The 19,939-nt window shown below is 32.4% G+C and overlaps 1 protein-coding gene and 1 pseudogene across 23 annotated transcripts in view; both read right to left on the reverse strand.

The window, feature by feature from the left end:
* The window catches only part of CDKL3 (cyclin dependent kinase like 3), an 85,555-nt gene that overhangs the window by 51,767 nt on the left and 13,849 nt on the right, over window positions 1-19,939 (reverse strand). For 11 of the 23 annotated variants that reach the window (XR_006720661.2, XR_006720660.2, XM_045507913.2 and 8 more), the window contains exons 4-9: window positions 18,862-19,040; window positions 9,886-9,998; window positions 8,506-8,645; window positions 4,371-4,459; window positions 1,294-1,447; window positions 874-1,187 (exon numbers count right to left, since the gene is read on the reverse strand). Coding sequence is in view for 21 of the 23 variants with exons in the window: in XM_045507913.2 (XP_045363869.2) it covers window positions 874-1,187; window positions 1,294-1,447; window positions 4,371-4,459; window positions 8,506-8,645; window positions 9,886-9,998; window positions 18,862-19,040 (989 nt within the window). In the remaining 2 variants the exon portion in view is untranslated. The remainder of the gene's footprint in view (window positions 1-873; window positions 1,188-1,293; window positions 1,448-4,370; window positions 4,460-8,505; window positions 8,646-9,885; window positions 9,999-18,861; window positions 19,041-19,939) is intronic. The other 12 variants (XM_045507922.2, XM_074360681.1, XM_045507921.2 and 9 more) reach the window with 5 other exon arrangements.
* On the reverse strand, window positions 1,454-4,361 carry LOC141577083 (barrier-to-autointegration factor pseudogene; annotated as a pseudogene).

The following is a 19,939-nucleotide window of genomic DNA, read 5'->3' on the forward strand; positions in this document are numbered from 1 at the left end:
AACTGGCCTACTTGGTCCCTTCTGTCTGTTCTGAACCTGGATCTCTTAACTACTGGGTTCTGAATTTCTGAGCTTTCTGAGCAAGGTTAGTTCATAACTCTGATTATTACAACTATAGCTTGGAAGTCACTTCAAGAATGATTGAGTACTTGCTGTCTGTAGCCTGTTGTACCTTTGGACTAACACAGACATGTCCACTTTCCCACCTCTGCAGACTACTAAGCTTCACCAGTCTGCTAGGATCAGCTTAGGATTTTGAACCTAGTGTCCTTCTCCATCTAGAGCTACAGTAGTTTCCCTAAATTTAGAACTGGCCCCTGATGCCTCGCTAGACAGACCCTTGCCATCCATCACATTGCCCTTGATTAACCAGGCTCACGGTACCAGTCTCTCAATCTGTATTAGTAGCTAAATCTAAAATTGGTCCTAAATGTTGTTTTTTCTCCTAAAATACTTGACCTTGAAAAGTTATTTGATTATAAAACTATTCTCAACTATCCTTTCTCCATTTAGACAATTTGCTGTGATACAAAAATAAAGCTTAAGAAAGCACATCACTATCAAAACTAAGGTCATGTTACATTATTCTTTTCAAATGAGAAGTACTATTTCTGAGAGTCTTTTGTTAAAAAAGGTTTTTCCAAAAGGCATTAGTGAAAATCTAAACACCTAAATAGCCAAAAAAAGTTAATTTCTTCATTAGCATTCACAGGAAGCACTTAGTAATGGCCCATTACGTGATTATAATTTCAATATACCTTCAAATTCAGTTTATACAGATGCTATGAACTTGATGTGTTGAAATACCATTATATAAGAACACTGTATTACTTTAGGCTTATTTCCTTCTATTTCTTTTCTGTTAGAACTCACCTTGAATTGGAGTGGGAGAGATTTGAACTGGGATTTGAAGCCATCAAATTACTGCTAGTTAGATTAATGGGTGGCATCATCATACTACCTCCAGCATGTGGATCATCTTTTATGCCCAAAGAGTTAGTGCTGGGATTGACAGGGTTTGGGGGTTCGCTGATTACAAGTCTGGTATGAGCAATTTCAGCTGCATCCTGTTGACAGTGTCTACCTTCACACTGTGTCTTTTTTGGTTCTAAGATAGCTCCTTTTCCTCCTTTGACTTTAATAACTCTGACTTTGATATCCTTGGGCTTTTTCTCTTTTTCCATTTCCTGGAATAGATACATTCAAAATCTGAGTCAGAAGAACAGTTTTTAATATTATTAGAGTGCTAACTATAATACAGCAATATTGGCTAAAAAGAAAACCAGTTTTTACCTTTCCCCAAACTGAAGTGCTTAACAGTGTATCAGTATAAATTATTTTTCTTTCATCTTTCTTAAACCCATTTTCTTTAAAATTCTCTTTTGGCTTTATGAATGAATTAACTTTTGCTTCTTGTAGTATTTTAGCTCTCAGTTCTGGTATGAATCTGATAAAACAAGCAATATCAAATACTTTATGTAGTTTTTTATCTTTAATGGACCATTTAATTAATTGATTTACATTAGCTCTACAACATAAATAATCAGTAATGCATGCCAAGAGATGGCACAATATTAACCAAATACAAATTGCTTCCTGGTAAAGATACATGTTTCAAAAATTTTCCCATGGTAATTCAACTATTAATAAAACTTTTACAAAATAGACTTAAATGAATTAGATCCCTTTTGTGATGCAAAGTTTACTCAAAGTATTGCTCTTTTTTTTTTTAAAGCCACTGACATTACTGACTTAAAATAATTTACAAGGACAGTGAGTGTTCAGCCAAAAAGGGCTAAATGGCATAAAACAGACCAGAGGCAAGGATGGTCATGAGGGAAGGGGCAAGGAATCCTCTCAGAAAATCTGGTAACTGCTGACATAAAACTGGCAGGGAGAGAAGGGAGATGCATGCAAGAATGAGAATTCCAAAAAAGTGGAAATGATGAAGGGAGAGAATTCCCAAAAGACGCTGGAGTACATTGGAGGTGACAATGACAACAGTAATCTTTTCCTTTGTAGAGGACAGGGGAGGAGGCCTCATTTGGCTGCAAACTCTGGAGACTCAATGCTGGGGCTAGGGAAGGGTGGCTCCTCAGAGAGTATTACAAGAAAGCTTCATACCACTCTTTAAGGCACCTGAAACAGTCCCGGGACTGCTTGGCTTTGGTGTCACATGTGTCCTTCAGCTGTACCTGGAAAAGGTCTTCATCTTTTTTTAGTAACAGGAACTGGCCAAAGACCACATAGGCCTTGTCAAAGATCCTTTCCTCCAGCTTTTTGCCCAGAACTTCACCAATACTGGCAAGGTTTTCTGGCTGTTCCCCCATGGGTTCTGCCACGAAGAAGCTTTTGGGAGGTTGTCATTTTGATCAAGCTTAATCCACAGCTTGGGTTCCCATATGGCGTCTCCCACCACCTGACTGCTCCCACAAATACCTCAACCCACTAGAACTTCCTTCCACTTCAAAGTATTATTTTTAATTTTGATAAATATATTATTCTTTTCAAGGAAAACTCAGGCCACTTTATCCTTTAAAGTGGTTCTTTAAAGCAACAGTACTTAAAAGATGGCCTAGTTTCTGAAATCTTACTCTAGGGAAAGATTTTTAGTATAAAATATAACAGAATACATCAGTATTAAAGGGAAATTGTTTTGGTTTTAGTTTCCCTTTTTCCCCCCAGTTATCCATTTCTTAGTAGAAAATCCATTCACATGGCTCAAAACTCAAAAGGCTATACTGTGAAGACTCCTTCCCACCCCTCTCCCTGAGTTGCACAGTTCTCCTCCTTGAAGCAGCTATTCCTATCAGTTTGGGACTGAATGAATTCTTCCATGAATGAATTCTTCCCTAAAATTCTAGTAAAAGGTAGTGTGAGGAGATGAAGAAAATAACTAGTGGCATACTTCTGGAAGTGTTAGTACAAGATATTGAATATAGTTCCCTGTGCTATACAGTGGAAAATGGCACACTTCTGTCAAAACCCCCTGGTACTGCAGAAGGTCCACGAAAGGAAGAGGCCTCTTATCAAAGTAAAAGATCTTCCCCAAATATTTTCTGAGCACTTTATAATTGAAACTCAAGAACTTTCACCCTATAATAATAAAATTCTAATATCTAAATACCCAAAAGAAATCAACTTTGTCTAGGTAGAACTGATAGGAAGCACTTTTTTCATTCAACAACTGACACTTTTCATCAATGGCACTTTCAATATATCTTCTTCTCATTTTTGTTTTAGATTAAAATTCCTAAAATACACGAAGTTCTAGCTACTTTCAGATTCTCTTTTCTTTGCCTTTTTCTATTTCAGTCTATCTTCAATGGCAGTTCCTGGACTTTTTTATGGTTAATCTTAACTCTATCACATTTTTAATTGATATTCATGTTTCTGACCTCACATCCAAAGGCAAACTGAATGATTTTGAAATTAATGATAAACTTTCTCTGTTTCTTTCAAAGCCCAAATAGAAAATGGTATTTTTTTAAGAAGCATGGCTGACTTATTAATCTACATTATCATTATTATATATATATATTTTTTTAAATTGAAGTACAGTCAGTTATAATGTATCAATTTCTGGTATACAGTATATTTCAGTCATACATATACATACATATATTCATTTTCATATTCTTTTTCATTATAGGTTACTACAAGATATTGAATATAGTTCCATGTGTTATACAGTAGAAACTTGTTGTTTATCTATTTTATATACAGTAGTTAATATTTGCAAATTTCGAACTCCCAATTTATCCCTTTCCACCCCCTTCCCTCCTGGTAATCATATGTCATTATATATTTTATATACAATGTGGGACACAGAAAGGCTTTAAGAGACATGGTCCTTGTCTTCAAGGAACTTCCAGTTTGGTGGGGAGAATAAGACAACAGGGACTGCAATAAAGGATAAGTAAAGCAGAGAAAAAACAAAAACCATCTGGGAAATGAATGTTAATTATAATATATAGATCAGAGATGCTATTAGAGAGGAAAAACTGGATTATTGTGAGTCAGATGTCTAAATAGGAATAAAGTTAAGAAGTATTGATTACTTATTTAATGTTATCTCTGGCATCTGATGACAATTGAGAATGTGTATAAAGAGCTTAGCACACTGTGTAGGACATAGTAACTGTGTAATGAATGCTAATTGAAATTATTTTTATTATTAAAATTTTCACCATGACACCTGTAATTCTACCGTTTACATAGTAAATACAGAAGCTCAGTAAGTTTTTGTTAAACTGAATTTTTATGTTGTTTAATATTAACCTATGTAGCAATTCTCATGCTAGTAAAATTTCCTAATACAAAAACTTTTTAGTACACTAAAAAAGTCCACACTCATTCAAAATGCTTACTTTTCAATAAATCCATCTCTAGTAAAATACTCATGATGCAAAAGATCAGTAGATGATATCCTCTCAGCAGGATCAATTTGTAAACAAGCCTGGAAAATTTACAAATATTCTAATGTTAAATAAGCTCTTAACAGGGCTCCATAAGCTAAATGTTAAATTTATTTGACAAATGTAGATGTAATTAATTACTCAGAGCTAAGAGTTCTTGAAAAGATGGGATTAGACCTCAGGAATTTCTGACAATGAGTTTTGACCATTTATTTTTCTAAGAAATTTATATTTGTAAGGCATTATTACAGGTTAAATATCATATGATTCTAACCAAAACAGAAGTTGGTCTATTTCTGCTGTAATTAGCAAGAATTAAATTAGCTTATTTTGATTATCTTATCAGTCTGGTAAGGTGGAAAGAAAGTTCATAGATAAGCATTTCCATTTTACAGAGCTAGAAGCATGATTAGCGATTTGCCAAACTAGAATTTTACCTCACATTGTCTGATTCTTAATCCAGTGCTCTATGGCATGAAACAATTTCACAAATATTCAAGCCCCCAAATCTTTCAATAATCCATTATCAGAACAGCTCTTTTCTTTTTCTTTATCTTGTGAGTATTTGAACTGAGTAGAGAACTCCCCCAAAATTCACAAAACAAAAAGATAATGGAAGGAAGAGTTTTAGATAATAAGTTGCATATAATTAACTCATATGTAATTAAATAATCATAATTATAACTAGAATACATTTCTCTAATCAAAATATTAAAGATAGAATTTGAATAAAAGCAATTTGATTTATAATTTTCATTTTTCTTCTAAAATAAGGCAAAACGTACTACTAATAGGTAGCTTTTATTGATGCTTACTGTGTGCCATAAAACACTCTTTCTAGCCTCTTCCTATTACTTGATCCCAACAACAACCCTAGAAGGTAGGTATTATTGTTATCCTCATTGTATAGATGAGGAGACTGAGGCCCAGAGAGGCCAAGTAATTTATCTAAAATCTTGTAAATAGAAAAAGTAGAGTTAAAATCCAGAATAACCAAAGTAATTGAATATAATATTACATTTTTGTTTATTTCAAAAGGTATATGTTTAAATTGATTCACAGAAAAAGTTGTAGAGATCTGTTATACAACAATGTGAATATAGTTAACAATACTGTACTGTATATTTTTAAATTGGTAAGAGGATAGATTTCACATTATGTGTTTTTTACCACAATTTAAACAAAATTGATTGACAAAGTAAAATTGAGTCCATTATCTACTTTATGACGTGGGAATACTCAGATCCTTAAAATCGCAACTAGCTAAAAAATATGTGCTTATGTAGAAGATAATAGTAATCCATCAACAAAACTCAGTAAGAAGAATGCTAAAAGGTCTGCCTAAGTCATAGCCTATTAAAAGCAGATAAATATTCCTTCTGTGAGTAATATAATTCAGAAAATGTAAACACATGCCCTAGTTTGGGAAATGTAAAAAATGATACTTTGAGAAACAGACTAGCAGTTTCCCAAAAGAAATAAAAATATACATCTACACAAAGACTTGCAAGTGAATGTTAATAGCCATTTTATTAGTAATAGCCAAAAATAGGAAACAACCCAAAACAAGAGGATGAAAGACTATGATATGATCCATACACTGGAATACTACTCAGCAATAAAAATGAACACTGATACACACAAAAACATGAATGAATCTCTAAACCATAGTGCTAAGTTAAAGAAGCCAAACATAAAAGAGTATATACTATGTGATTTCACTTACATACTATTATAGAAAATGTAAACTATAGTGACAGAAAGTACATCAGTGGTTGTCTGGGGATAGGAATGAAGGGAAAGATGGATTACAAAAGGACATAAGAACTTCTTTGGGAGTGATGGAAACATTAGTTAGGTAACTTGCTTGTGGTGGTGGTTTCACAGGTGAATACATCTATCAAAATTCATCAAATTGTACATCTGAAATATGTGTTTTAGTTCACTGTACAGAAATTATACCACAATAAGGTTTTCTTTAGAATTTAAATCTAGGAAAAAATACATACTCTACCTCAGATATTAAAATGTATTTTAAAGTTACAATAATCAATCAAAATTATAACTGTATTAGAATAAAGAGAAATCAACAAAATACAAACAGACCCAAGCATGTAGAAGCTTTTCATCTAGAATAAATGCAGCATTCCAAATCACTGGATTATTCAAGTTGAAAAAAGTATTTATAACATATGACAAAAGACTAATAATAATGCTTATTATTTTACAAATCAATATGAAAAGAGATACTTTAAATGACAAATAGGTTGAGGGTTCTTAAAGTAAGAACTACAAATGACCAATTAATATTAGTAAAATGTCCAACCTTCCTGTAATGATGTAAGTGCAATTTTTAAAAAGATTCTTATTCCTAACTTATTAAATTGGCAAATATTTTAAAATTATAATATTCAATGTTAGATTGAGAGGAGAGATGACTTGACAGTTCTTGAGGCTAAATCAGTGAAACTGTTCTGGAGGAAAATTAGCAAAATATGTCAAAAATCCTAAAAAGCATAAACCCTTTGGCCCACTATTCACACTTCTAGGAACTTATCCTAAGCAAATAATATAACAAGTTCATAAAGACATATAAAAGATGTTCACTGTAGCACCTTTACCAACAGTGAGGGAAAAAACCTGAAAACAAATGTCCAAAATTTCAAGATCAGTTAAATAAACTATAGTATAGTCTTACAATGAAACACTAGGCAACCATTGAAAATTATGATATAGTTCCATATTTATTGCCATAATAGTATGCTTATTATATACTGCTAAGTGAAAATAAACAGGTTACATAGTAGTGTATAAAGTGTGACACTTTTTAAAAAGCAAAATTTTCTATGCATATATTTGGCTGGAAAAAATCTAGAAGTATATAAACCAAAATATTAATAGCAATTTTTCTTGGATTGTAGGGATTGGAAAAATCTTAACTTCTCCTTTCTGTTTATCAAGCATTTCTACTTTTTCTATAATTATTATGTATTCTTTGTATAATCAAAACTATAATGAAAAAAAATTAAAGTGAAAATGTAGTACACAAATCTGATCCTTTAATAAACTAGTTCTCTCCAGGTACCAATGAAATAACTTCCTTCGATAATAGTCTTTAGATGTTACCTCTCATTTGTTTAGGTTTATTTAAATAACAGCTATAATAATTAACACTAACAACAGTTGTTGACAGTTTATTCAAGGCCACCTGCTAAGAACATTTCTGCAATTAACTCATTAATCATTCATTCCCCCAAAATCAGTATTGGCAATATTGTTTTACAGCCCAGTAAACTGAGGCACAGAGATTAAGTGACTTGCCCAAGTTTACAGAGCTTATTAGTGACAGAGCTGAGTTTTGAAGGTAGTTAATGTGAATCCAGAGCCTCTCCTTATAAACACTACACTATACTTGCTTCGAAATTTAGGTAACCATTTTTTAAAGGGCTATACATTAGAAATAAGATAACTTAGTTGATCCTGAAAAAGAAAACCGGCTGGAAAGAATATAAATAGAAAATAAGCAGAAATAAGTAATTCTCTTACCTTTTGAATTCTGTACTAAGAATGCGAGCATATTTATTATATTGTTCAAAATGAAATTTGAAATTTAAACTAATTTAAGAGTGCTACACATGTTTTTGTTTTCTCCAATTCAAGGTGAATTTTGGCACTGCTGTATGCTCAAGCAATATTAAAACTGCAGCTGCCAATGGCTTGTATATACCTTAGGACACCACTGTACAAGGAACAGATCCCTTGGGTAGCCTGTTAGGAAGACTGGCTGTTAAGAGGTGGTAATAAACATGGTAAGTCTTTAGAATTTTTCCAGTTTATCTCTATTTATCAATAAAGTTGGGATAAACTAAAAATAATGGACAGGATTACCCTAGGGGGCTTTCAGTTCTTAGAGTCTATGACTTTTAATTTCTCTGAACTAAAGATATAAAGACAGAGGAAAACAACAACTTCTAACAGATAACATTACTTCACAAATCATTTTGGAATTGCATTAAAGTAATATCCCCAAACTGTATTATAATTTTTGCAAATTTCCCAGAAATAAATCCTTGAACTCTAAACATACGTGAACTATATCTGCCAACAATCCATTTAGCTTTGGGTATTTTTTTCTTGGACTTTTGGGGTGTTGGACTTGAGGAAGGACTACCCCAGTAAAAATGGGACTCTTGGAAAAGATACTCTGCAAGTGAGGTGTCAAATTGCCTGAAAAGAAAGGAAAAAAATGTATATATATAGATAAAAGAAAACAAAGAGATTATTCTACAATCAAAATAATCAAATTGCTATATGGTCTGCATTAAATTACTAAAAAGGTAGAAAAACAGTTAAGTTCTTTTAATTTTTAAAGTTGAACAAAGAACTATGTGAATACAGCATAAAAAATTTGAGCTTTTCCCCAGCAATCTGTCAGTAGCACAGAGGCAGTAGAGAACTTAAAACCACCAGGTTCATTTTCTTTTCCCAAAATAAAAGACAGAATATATAATGTTATCAGAAAAAGGACATTCAAACTTTTACATATTCCCATAAGAGTATCTAAATGGTTTAACTACCAAATGTTTATCAGCAAAGTCTTACTCAGAACAGCTAAAATATTAAAATTATTTAGAAACAGAAATACTGCAAAGAAGAAACAGGGCTATAGAATAGTAATAAAATAGAAAGAACTATAAATAGAAATGGAGAGAGCTAAGTTCAACACCAGTTTTGATATAACTAGTTCTGTGACCTTGGGCAATTTTCCTTTTCTGTACCTCGATCTCCCCATCTGTAAAATGACAAAATTGATCCCATCACCTCCAGGGTTCCTTCTAAAGGAGGTTAACCTCATAACCAGAACTTTAAAGATGACACAAAAAAGTATGATGCTCTAAGATAGATAGATAGATGGAAAGAAGATAGGTCGATCTCGCTAAGCAAGGCTAACCATGAAAATGTTTGGGTAGTCAAAGCAGATCATCAAATAATTCAGCTATCATCAAATATATTTTTCAATAAGTTATTTAGCTATCTGCTTATATACTGTGGTTAAAAAAAGTTTTCTCAGTAAATAATTGGTTTTTTATTTCCAAGTGCTTCAAAAAATCTTTAAATCAACTCTATTATTTAGAACTCCTCTTTGAGAGAAGTAAACATTTGCAGAAGACAAAGTTTTAAAATTGTGAGGCAAATTGAAGTAGGTTTCTATTTTACTATTTTTCTTTGTATTGCCCATCAACATATAACGTAGATATTTGCATCAGGGAAAAGAAAAGTATTACTTGTAAAATCAGAGGAGAATTTTCTACCTTCTTTATCAGCCTCAGGCATTCATCTACAATCATCTATCAAAACAATATTATTTACTGTTCTTTTGAAGAAAAAACTAAATTTGAAAATCAAGAAGAATTGATCTGAAACTATTTATTCGAGCCATTTAACAGTATATTTTAGAAATACCTACCTACTTTTAAAACAATTTTATGAAGTAAATCCAAATCAGAGCTGCTAGGAAGATAGGGATTTCCAGTGGCCATCTCAATGATCATACAGCCCAAAGCCCAGATATCCACAGGTCTGAAACAGACAAGAATATATCACTTTTTCATAAAGAAATACATAAAATATCTTTTTTTTATATGTTTAAAATAAAGTTAAGGCTAAAGAAAAAAGACTGGTTAAGTGGTATTATTTATACATTTTCACTGTAACAAATGGCAACTTTAAAATATATATTAAATATTATCATGTTTTTTAATAATGTTAAATAGCTTATATTTATTTTATATGTGTGTGTCCTTATATTTAAACTGAACGAGAAGCCATGTAGCAGTCCAAAAAAATTTACTGTTATTCTAAAATTATCCCAAATACTTATGTAAGGACATTATGATAAATAGTTTATGAATTAGATAAGCTGAATACTAAAATCATCTAGTAGTTAAAAAGTAAAAATTAAAAATCTTAAATATTTTACCCCTTACATTCATTTATTTATCTTAATGCATTATAAGTCATCCATAAATAAGGCTTTTCCCCCCCACATAATCAGTTTTTTAAAAGCTTATATCCCTGGGGCTTTTAAATAGATAAAAAGATACCCAACATTACATTCAGAAGAAATTACAAATAAACACCACAATAAGATCTCTTTTTCACTGATCCAACTGATGAAAATTATAAAATTTGATAACTACTGTGTTGGTGAGGCTATGGAAAATGCATACTCACATGTATTGATCTGGGAGTGTAAACTCACACAACTTTTTGGGAGGAAAATTGGCAAAAGCTACCAAAATTTACAATGTACATACTTTTGACCAAACACCTTTATTCTGAAGAATTTATCCAGAGATCTACTCACACATGGGCACAAAGAGAAATTATATGAGAATTTCACTGCAGCATTGTTTGTGGTAGAAAAGATTGGAAACAATCTAAATATCCATCAATACAGGAATAGCTGTTAATTTTTGTACAACCACACAATGAAATATTATCCAGCTGTTAAAAAGAATGAGGTAGGTCTACCTGTATGCATTAATATAAAGTGATCTCCAAAGATAAGCTCTCAAGAGAAAAAAGCAAGATTCGTTACAGAAATCAAAGAAGACATAAATAAATGGAGAGTCCAAGTTTATGGATTGCAATATTAAACACTGTCAAGATGTCAGTTCTTTCCAAGTTGGTCTACAGATTCAATGAAATCCTAATCAAAATCCAATCTGGTTAGCAATAAACTGATTCTAAAGTTTATATGGAAAAGCAATAGAACCAGAAAAGCCAACATAATGTTGAAGAAGAACAGTCAGAGGAAAGATATTACCTGACTTCAAAACATACTATAAAGCTAAGGTAAGTGAGGCAGTATGATATGGGTGGAAAAACAGACAAAGAGATCAAGAGAACAAAATAAAGTGCCCAGAAATAGACTCAAAGAAATATACTCAACTGACCTTTGACAATGAGCAAAGGCAATTCAGGATAGAAGGGAAAGTCATTTCAATAAATGATACTGGAACAACTGTAAATCCATATGCAAAAAGAAATGAAACTAGACACAGACCTTACACCTTTCACAAAAAGTTAACTCAAAATGGATCAGAGACCTAAATGTAATATACAAAACTATAAAACTTCTAGATAATAATGTAAGAGAAAATCTAGATGACCATGTGTTTGGTGGTGAGTTTTTAGATGGCAACATTGAAAGCATAATCCACAAAAGAAAAAAATGGATAAGTAGTACATCATTAAAATCTAAATCTTCTGCTCTGGGAAAGACACTATTAAGAGAATGAAAAGAGAAGCCATAGAGTTGGAGAAAATATTTGCAAAACACATGTCTGATAAATGACTTGTGTCCAAAATAAACAAAGCACTCTTAAAACTCAACAGTAAGAAAACAAATAAAAAATCAAATTAAAAATTGGGCAAAATATCTGAAAAGACTCACCAAAGAAGATATACACATGCCAAATAAGCATATGAAAGCATGCTCAATGTCATATGTAACCAGGGAATTGTAAATTAAAGTACTAATGAGATAGATACACCATACACCTATTGGAATGGCTAAAATCTAAAACACTGAAACACCAAACGCTGGTAAGAATGTGGAACAACAGGAACTCTCATTTATTGCTGGCGGGAATGCAAAATGATACAGACACTTTGGAAGACAACGTCTAACAAAGCCTAATATAGCCCTACCAAACAATCCAGCCATAATTGCACTCCTTGGTATTTAGCTAAATGAGTCGAAAAATTTATGTCCACAAAAAACCTGCACATGAATGTTTATAACAGCTTGATCCATAATTGCGAAAACTTATCTAAGTGAAGTAAGCCAGAAAGAGAAAGAAAAATACCATATGATATCACTTATATGTGGAATCTAAAGAAAAAAATACAAACGAACTTATTTACAAAACAGAAACAGACTCACAGACATAGAAAACAAACTTATGGTAACAAGGCAGGGAAGGGGGTGGGAAGGGATAAATTGAGAGTTCAAGATTTGCAGATACTAACCAACATATATAAAATAGATAAACAAGTTTATACTGTATAGCACAGGGAACTATATTCAATATCTTGTAGTAACTTATAATGAAAAAGAATATTAAATGAAAAAATAATTCTACAAATATAAAGTATATGCTTATAAATAAAAAAGATGTCATTTATTAGCTGAATGTAGAAACAAACTGCCAGACATACATACAATGGAATATTATTTAGTGATCAAAAGAAATAGCTATTGAGCCATAAAAAAAAACCCAAGAAGGAACCTTAAATATACATTATTAAGTGAAAGAAGCTAGTCTGAAAAGGTAACATAATGTATGATTCCAACTACACGACATTCTGGAAAAGGCAAGAGTATAGAGAGATTTAAAAGATCAGTGGTTACCAGGGGTTCAGGGAAAAGGAGGGGAAGATTAAAAGTAGAGCACATAGGATTTTTTGGGCTTTGAAACTATTCTGTATGATACTGTAAGGGTATATACATGACATTATACATTAGTCAAGCCCCACAGGAAATACAACATAGAGAATAAATATTAATGTAAACTATGGACTTTAATTAATGATAACATATAAATATTGGTTTATCATTTCTAACAAATGTACCAAACTAATCTTAGATATTAATAATAGAGAAACTGTGCTGTTGGGGGGGGGGATAGAGGAGATATATGGGAACCCTGTACTTTCTGTTCAATTTTTCTTTAAACCAAAAATTGCTCTTAAAAAGTAAAATACATTAATTTCAAAAGTTAAGAGAAAAAAGCAAGATTCTGTGCAATATATACAGTATATTCCTATTTCTTTTTAAAAGGAAGGAAGTGTGTGTGTATATATGTCTGTGTGTATTGCCAGAAAATGATTTTAAGGCATAAATGACTTAATTGTAGTGTATATAATTTTTCCAGTCCACATTACAACAAAAACTGGATAATATAATAGGAATAAGCTTGCTTATTTCACAAAAAAGACATGAGACACACAAGTAAAGTAAAACAGCAGGTGTAAATCCAACAATATCACTAATAACATAGTGTGAATAGATTAAGCAATCTACTCAAAAGGCAGAGATTGTAAGCCTGAATTTAAAAAAAACATAATTCAACTATATGCTATTTACAGGAGATACATTTTATATACCAATATAGAAACAGATTAAAAGTAAAAGGAATGAAAAAGATATATATGAAGCAAACAACAACCACAAGAAAGCTGGACAAAATAGAGTTCAAAAAGAAAATGTTACTAGAGATAATGTTATAATGATAAAAGGATCAATTCATCAGAAAGTTATAACAATTATAAACATGTCTAGAACAACTAGACAGAAGATCAACAAAGAAATAGAACAACACTAAAAACCAATTAGACCTAATAGACATCTATAGAATACTTCATCCAACAACATAATATACATTCTCTTAAGTAACATGGAACATTCTCCAAGATAAGACCATATGGTAGGCCATAAAGAAACCTCAATAACGTTAAAAAGACAGAAATGATACAAAGTATATTCTTCTATCACAATTGAATACAATTACATATAAGTAGGAAGGAAATCTGGAGGAAATTAAACAACATACTACTCAATAACAAATGTATCAAAGAAGAGATCAGAAGGGAAAACAGAAAATAATTTGAGATGAATGAAAATGAAGATACATAACATTTATGGGATGCAGGTAAAGCAGTACTTAGAAATTTGTAACTGTAAATGCCTATATTAAGAATTAAGAGATGTAAAACCTAACCTTCCACCATAAGACACTGGAAAAAGAAGAGCAAACTAAAACAACAGCAAGCAGAAGGAAAGAAATAATAAAGATTAGAGTGAAAATTAATGTAATAGAGAATTTTTTAAATAGAGAAAAAGCAATGAAACAAAAATCTGGTTCTTTTTAAAAATCAACAAAATGGACATTTAGCTAGAATGATTAAGAAAAAAAGAGCAAAGACTCAAATTGTTAGAGTCAGAAATTAAAGAAGTAATACTTCTACCAACTTTAAGAAAATAAAAAGTATTATCAAAAAATACAATGAGTAATTGTACACCAACATATTAGATAACTTAAAGGACAGTTACTGAAAAAAACACAAATTGCTAAAGTTGGTTCAAGAAGAAATAAGACAATCTAACTAAATGTATAGCATGTGAAAATTCTAAAATAATAACCGAAAAACTATACATAAAGGAAAGCCCAGGCCCAGATGGCTTCACAACTGAATGCTGCCAAACATTTAAAGAAGAATTAATGCCAATTATTCATAAACACTTTCAAAAAATAGAAGAGGAATGAATGCTTCCCAATTCCTTTTTAGAGACCAGTATTACCCTGATATCAAAATCAGACAAAAATATCACTAGAAAAGAAAACTGCACACCAATATCTCTTATAAATATGGATACAAAAATTCTCAACAAAACACTAGCAATCTGAATCCAGCAGCACATAAAAAGAATTACACACCATGATCAAGTGGGATTAATCCCAGGAACACAGGTTAATTCAACATGTAAAAATCAATTAATGTAATACATTATATCAATAGATTTAAAAAACAAATTTAATATAATCATCTCAATGTATTTGACCAACACTCTTTCATGATAAAAACCCTCAATAAACTAGAAATTAGAAGAAAACTTTGCCAATCTGATAAAGGGCATCAATGGAAAACCCACAGCATATTTCGTAGTAAAAGATTAGATGTTTTTCCCCTAAGACTATGACTAAGACAAGAATGTCTGCTCTCACTTCTATTCAACACTGTGCTGGAGATTCTGGCCAAAGAAACCATGCAGGAAAAAGAAAGAGAACATGCACACCAGAAAAGAAGTAAAATTATCTCTATTCACAGATAACATGATTTTGTATACAGAAAGTCCTATGAAATCCACTGAACAATTATTAAAACTAATAAATTCAGCAAGGTTGCAGGACAAGAGATCAATATATAAAAATCAGTTGTATTTTTTTACACTTGTAATAGACAATCTGAAAATGAAACTAAGAAAATTTGATTCACAATAGAATCAATAAGAATAAAATACTTAGGACTAAATTTAACAAAAAGTGTAAAAATATGCTGTGAAAGCTACAGAAAACACTGTTGAAAGAAATCAAAGATCTAAATAAACAGAAAAACGTCTAATATTCATAGATTAGCAGCCTTAACATTGTTAAGATGGCAATATTGTCCAATGTGATTTACAGATATACCATCCCTATCAGAATTCTAGCTGTCTATTTAGCAAAACAACAACAAAAACAACAACAACAACAACAATAACAAATCAAATCTGATCTTAAAATTTACATGGAATTGCAAGAGACCCAGAATAGCCAAAACAATCTTAGAAAAACAGAGCTGTGGGACTCACATGTCCCAATTTCAAAATAGCTACAAAGTAGTGGTAATCAAGACAGTGTAGCTCTGGAACAAGGATAGCCATACAGATCAGTGGAATAGAACTGGAAGTCCAGAAATAAACACTTACATCTATGATCAACTGATTTTCAACAAAGGTGCCAAGACCATTCAATGAGGGAAAAAAATAATCTCTTCAACAAATGGTGCTGGGACAACTGGCCAGCTACATGCAAAAGAATGAAGTTAGATCTTTACCTTACATCATATACAAAAATTAACTCAAAATAGATGGAAGACTTAAGTGTAAGAACTAAAACTATAAAACTAAGAAGAAAATAGAAGAGTAAATCTTAACAACCTTGGATTTGGCAAAGGATTCTTAAAATATGACACCAAAAGCACAGGCAACAAATTTAAAAAATAGATAAACTGGACTTCATCAAAATTAAAAACTTTTGTGTGTCAAATGACACCATCAAGAAAATGAAGAGACAACCTACAGAATGAGAGAAAATATTTGCAAATATATACTCTGATAAGGAATTTGTACCTAGAGTATACTAAAAATTCTTACGGCTTAATAATAAAAGGCCAATCCAATTTTAAAATAGTCTAAGAACAGGTATTTCTCCAAGGAAGATACATAAATGGCCAACAAGCACATGAAAACATGCTCAGCAATCATTAATCATCAAGGAAATGCAAATCAAACCAACAATGAGATATCACTTCACATCCACGAGGATGACTAGAATCCAAACGTCAGATAACAAGTGTTAGTGAGGATGTGGAGAAATTTGTAAACTTCATACTGTGCTGGTGGGAAAATAAAATGATGCAGACATTTTGGAAAACAGTCTGGCACTGCCTCAAAAGATTAAACACAGAGTTATAATTTCAACTCCTAGGTACACATCCAAAAGAAATGAAGACATATGTCCACACTAAAATGTGTATACAAATGTTCACAGCAGTATTACTCATAATAGCCAAAAGTGGAAACAATCAAAATGTCCATCAACTAATGAATGGGTAAATAAAATGTGGTATATCCATAAAATGGATATTATTCAGCCAAAAAAAAAAAAAATGAAGTACTGATACATCTACAACATGGATGAATCTTGAAAACAATATGCTAAGAGAGAGGTATCAGTTCCAAAGGACCAGATATTGCATAATTCTATATATATGAAATGTCCAGAATAGGCAAATCCAGAGAAAATGAAAGTAGATTGGTAACTGCCTAGGCCTGGAGGGTTTGGGAGGAAGGCAAGTGACTGCTAATGGGTACAAGGTTTCTTTTGGGGTTGATAAAAACGTTCTCAAATTGAATGTGGTAATGTCTGCACAACTCTGTAAATAATAACTAAAGACCACTGAATTGTATACTTTAAATGTGCGAATTGTATGGTATGTGAATCATATTTCCAAAAAAGATTCCATAAAAAAGGCTAGACTACACTAAGTAGATAAATTTTTGAGTGACAAAACTATTAAAAATGCAAGGAACTAATTATAATAAAAGTCAATTATCAGTTACTTTTGAGGGAATAGAATACTGTAATTGGAATAGACATGGAGGGTCTTCTGGGGTGGCCAGCAAAATTCTAATTTTCAACCTGGTGGTGGAGCTATATATTTACCGTGTGAGCTTTTCCTGTATCTGTATTTTGTTTTACAATAAAAAGATGTTTTAAAAACTCACTAGCAAATTTATTTCAAACACAATGTGAAGCCTCGTAGAATCCAAAGTGATCATATATAAGACATCAATTTTGGCTCTGTGGAATACAAGAGATTACACCCATCCTCAAGGAACTTATCTTTCAGCAAGTATATTAAAAAAGAGCTAGATAGAATGAGATCATATTAAATATTAACTGTCACAAAATTTACAGATAATATACAAAACGGTTTAGAAGAGGATATGATTGGGGGCAAAGGATAGGAGTCAGGGGGTACACCAGAAAAGGCATTTAAGTACATCACAAGCAGAGGGTAGAACTGAGAGAGATCTTATGAAGACTACATTGAGCATTTACCAAATTTCCTTTTTTTCATTCATTAAATCATGTAATCCTCACAACAAACCTATAAAGCTGGTTCCATTACTATTTCCTTTATACACATAAAGTAACTGAAGCACAGAGGTGATCTACATAGGGCATCAGTGGTAAAAGAGCAGTAGAAAAGGTACCCAGGATTGACTTCAGGCAAATTAGTTTACCTTTCTTAGTGTCTTAGACTCTATCTGCCTTAGTGTCCTCTTATTTAAAATGGGGATGATAATAGTAGCATCTCCATCACAGGGTCGTTGTGAAAAACAGACAATTTAATACATATAAAGCATTGAGAACAGTTTCTAGCAGGAAGTAAGAACTTATTAATGTTAGATATTATTATAATATCAGAATAATGGTTTCTAGGAAAAGCACGTGAGAACGTTCCCTCTCCCTATTTCTTGTATTACGTTGTACAATTTGGTCCCTTTAGGTTCTTCAAGATTCATTATTTGTATATTAGATTGCTGTTTCATATACTGTTTCACAATAGATAGATTCATACTACTTTTTGAGGCATCTAGAACAGTACAGTTTTAAAATTATTATTTGCTAGTCTTTGCAAAGATGGTGCCATATTCAGGAAATAGGAAATTTGGCAGTTCCTGTGGAAACACAGGCAGAGTACACTAAATGATTTTTAAATCTTTGTAGAATGTAAAGGTTACAGAGAAGCAGAGGAGGCCACTCTGTTAAGGGTTGGGTACAGTCTAAAGTGAGCACAGCCTGAGGAATGTCTGCATAGGACTTCTGGGGCTGGGGCCACGCAGGCCCAGAGGGCAAGCGTAGTAACATCAATAGCCAGCAGGGCAGGTGCTGAGGGTCTCTCTGTTCTACTTTGAGGTGTCCCTTTTCTCGCCCCAACCCAGATGCAGAAGGCAGAGGGTGTCAGCAGTAGGGGTGACAGATACACCAAGGGAAAAAAAAGAGATGGCTAGGAAAGGCCAGTGAGGATCCCCAAATATACATACTTTCCATAAGAGGTGTCTTTTAATACTAATTCTGGAGCTCTATACCAGCGTGTGGCCACATAGTCCGTATAAACGTCTCCAGGAGCTGCTAGAGTTCGTGCAAAACCAAAATCACAGAGTTTAGTAATTCCTGACTGGGATACTAAAATATTCTCAGGTTTTATATCTCGATGAATGATCTAAAAAAAACCAGAAGATGCAATATATTAAAATAAGGCTTAATTATCTAGAGAATCTCTCAACAATTACACAGAAGAAAGCTAGCTAATTAAGACAGTAAAGCTATTTTCTTACCACAGGCAAAGGATTAATTACACAACGCAAAAGCTACATAGTCACATACTTTCAATTCTTGCCCCATCCATCATTTCAAAATGAAGCCCAGAAAATAGACATAATACTAAAAAGGAAAACAACATTCCTAAAAGGAAAAGCAATCACAAGAACTTAATGGAAAAAGTTTATATTTCTTTATCTCATGTCACACTCTACATACTGCCCTTTCTCTCATTTCCTTCATACCTAAACTTCTTGAAGATATTAACTTCATTTAGTCTTCACTTTAGGACCATTCATTCACTCCTCAGGATAAAGCAATCTGTCTTCTCCCACATTCCATTAACCTGCCCTAGCCAAAGTCATCAACAACCTCATTGCTGCTACATCCAATAACCATCCTTCAATACATATCTTACTTGATATCTCAGTGTAAAAATGTTGGCAACCAATCCTCCACTCCTGATTTCTGGGACCTAAAATTTCCCAGTCTCCTTCTAGGGCAGTTCCTTTTTCTCTGTATGTCCCTTAAACATAGGGTTCTGGTCTTAGGCTTTCTCTTCTCATGTCTTGTTTCCTGCACAATCTCATCTATTTTTAAATTTGTTTAGCACTTTCTTCACTTGGTTATGGGGACACTATATTCTCTTGGGCTTCTTCCCACTTACTGGCTATTCTATCTCAATCTCATCTACTCTTACAGCCTTAGTAACTATCCATATACTAATGATTTCCAAAGTTCTGTCTCTAACCAAGATCTCTCTCCCAGTTTCCACAAGGAGTGGAAATCCACAAGAAGTCC

This window comes from Camelus bactrianus, chromosome 3 (genome assembly GCF_048773025.1).
Source record: "Camelus bactrianus isolate YW-2024 breed Bactrian camel chromosome 3, ASM4877302v1, whole genome shotgun sequence".
NCBI lineage: Eukaryota > Metazoa > Chordata > Mammalia > Artiodactyla > Camelidae > Camelus > Camelus bactrianus.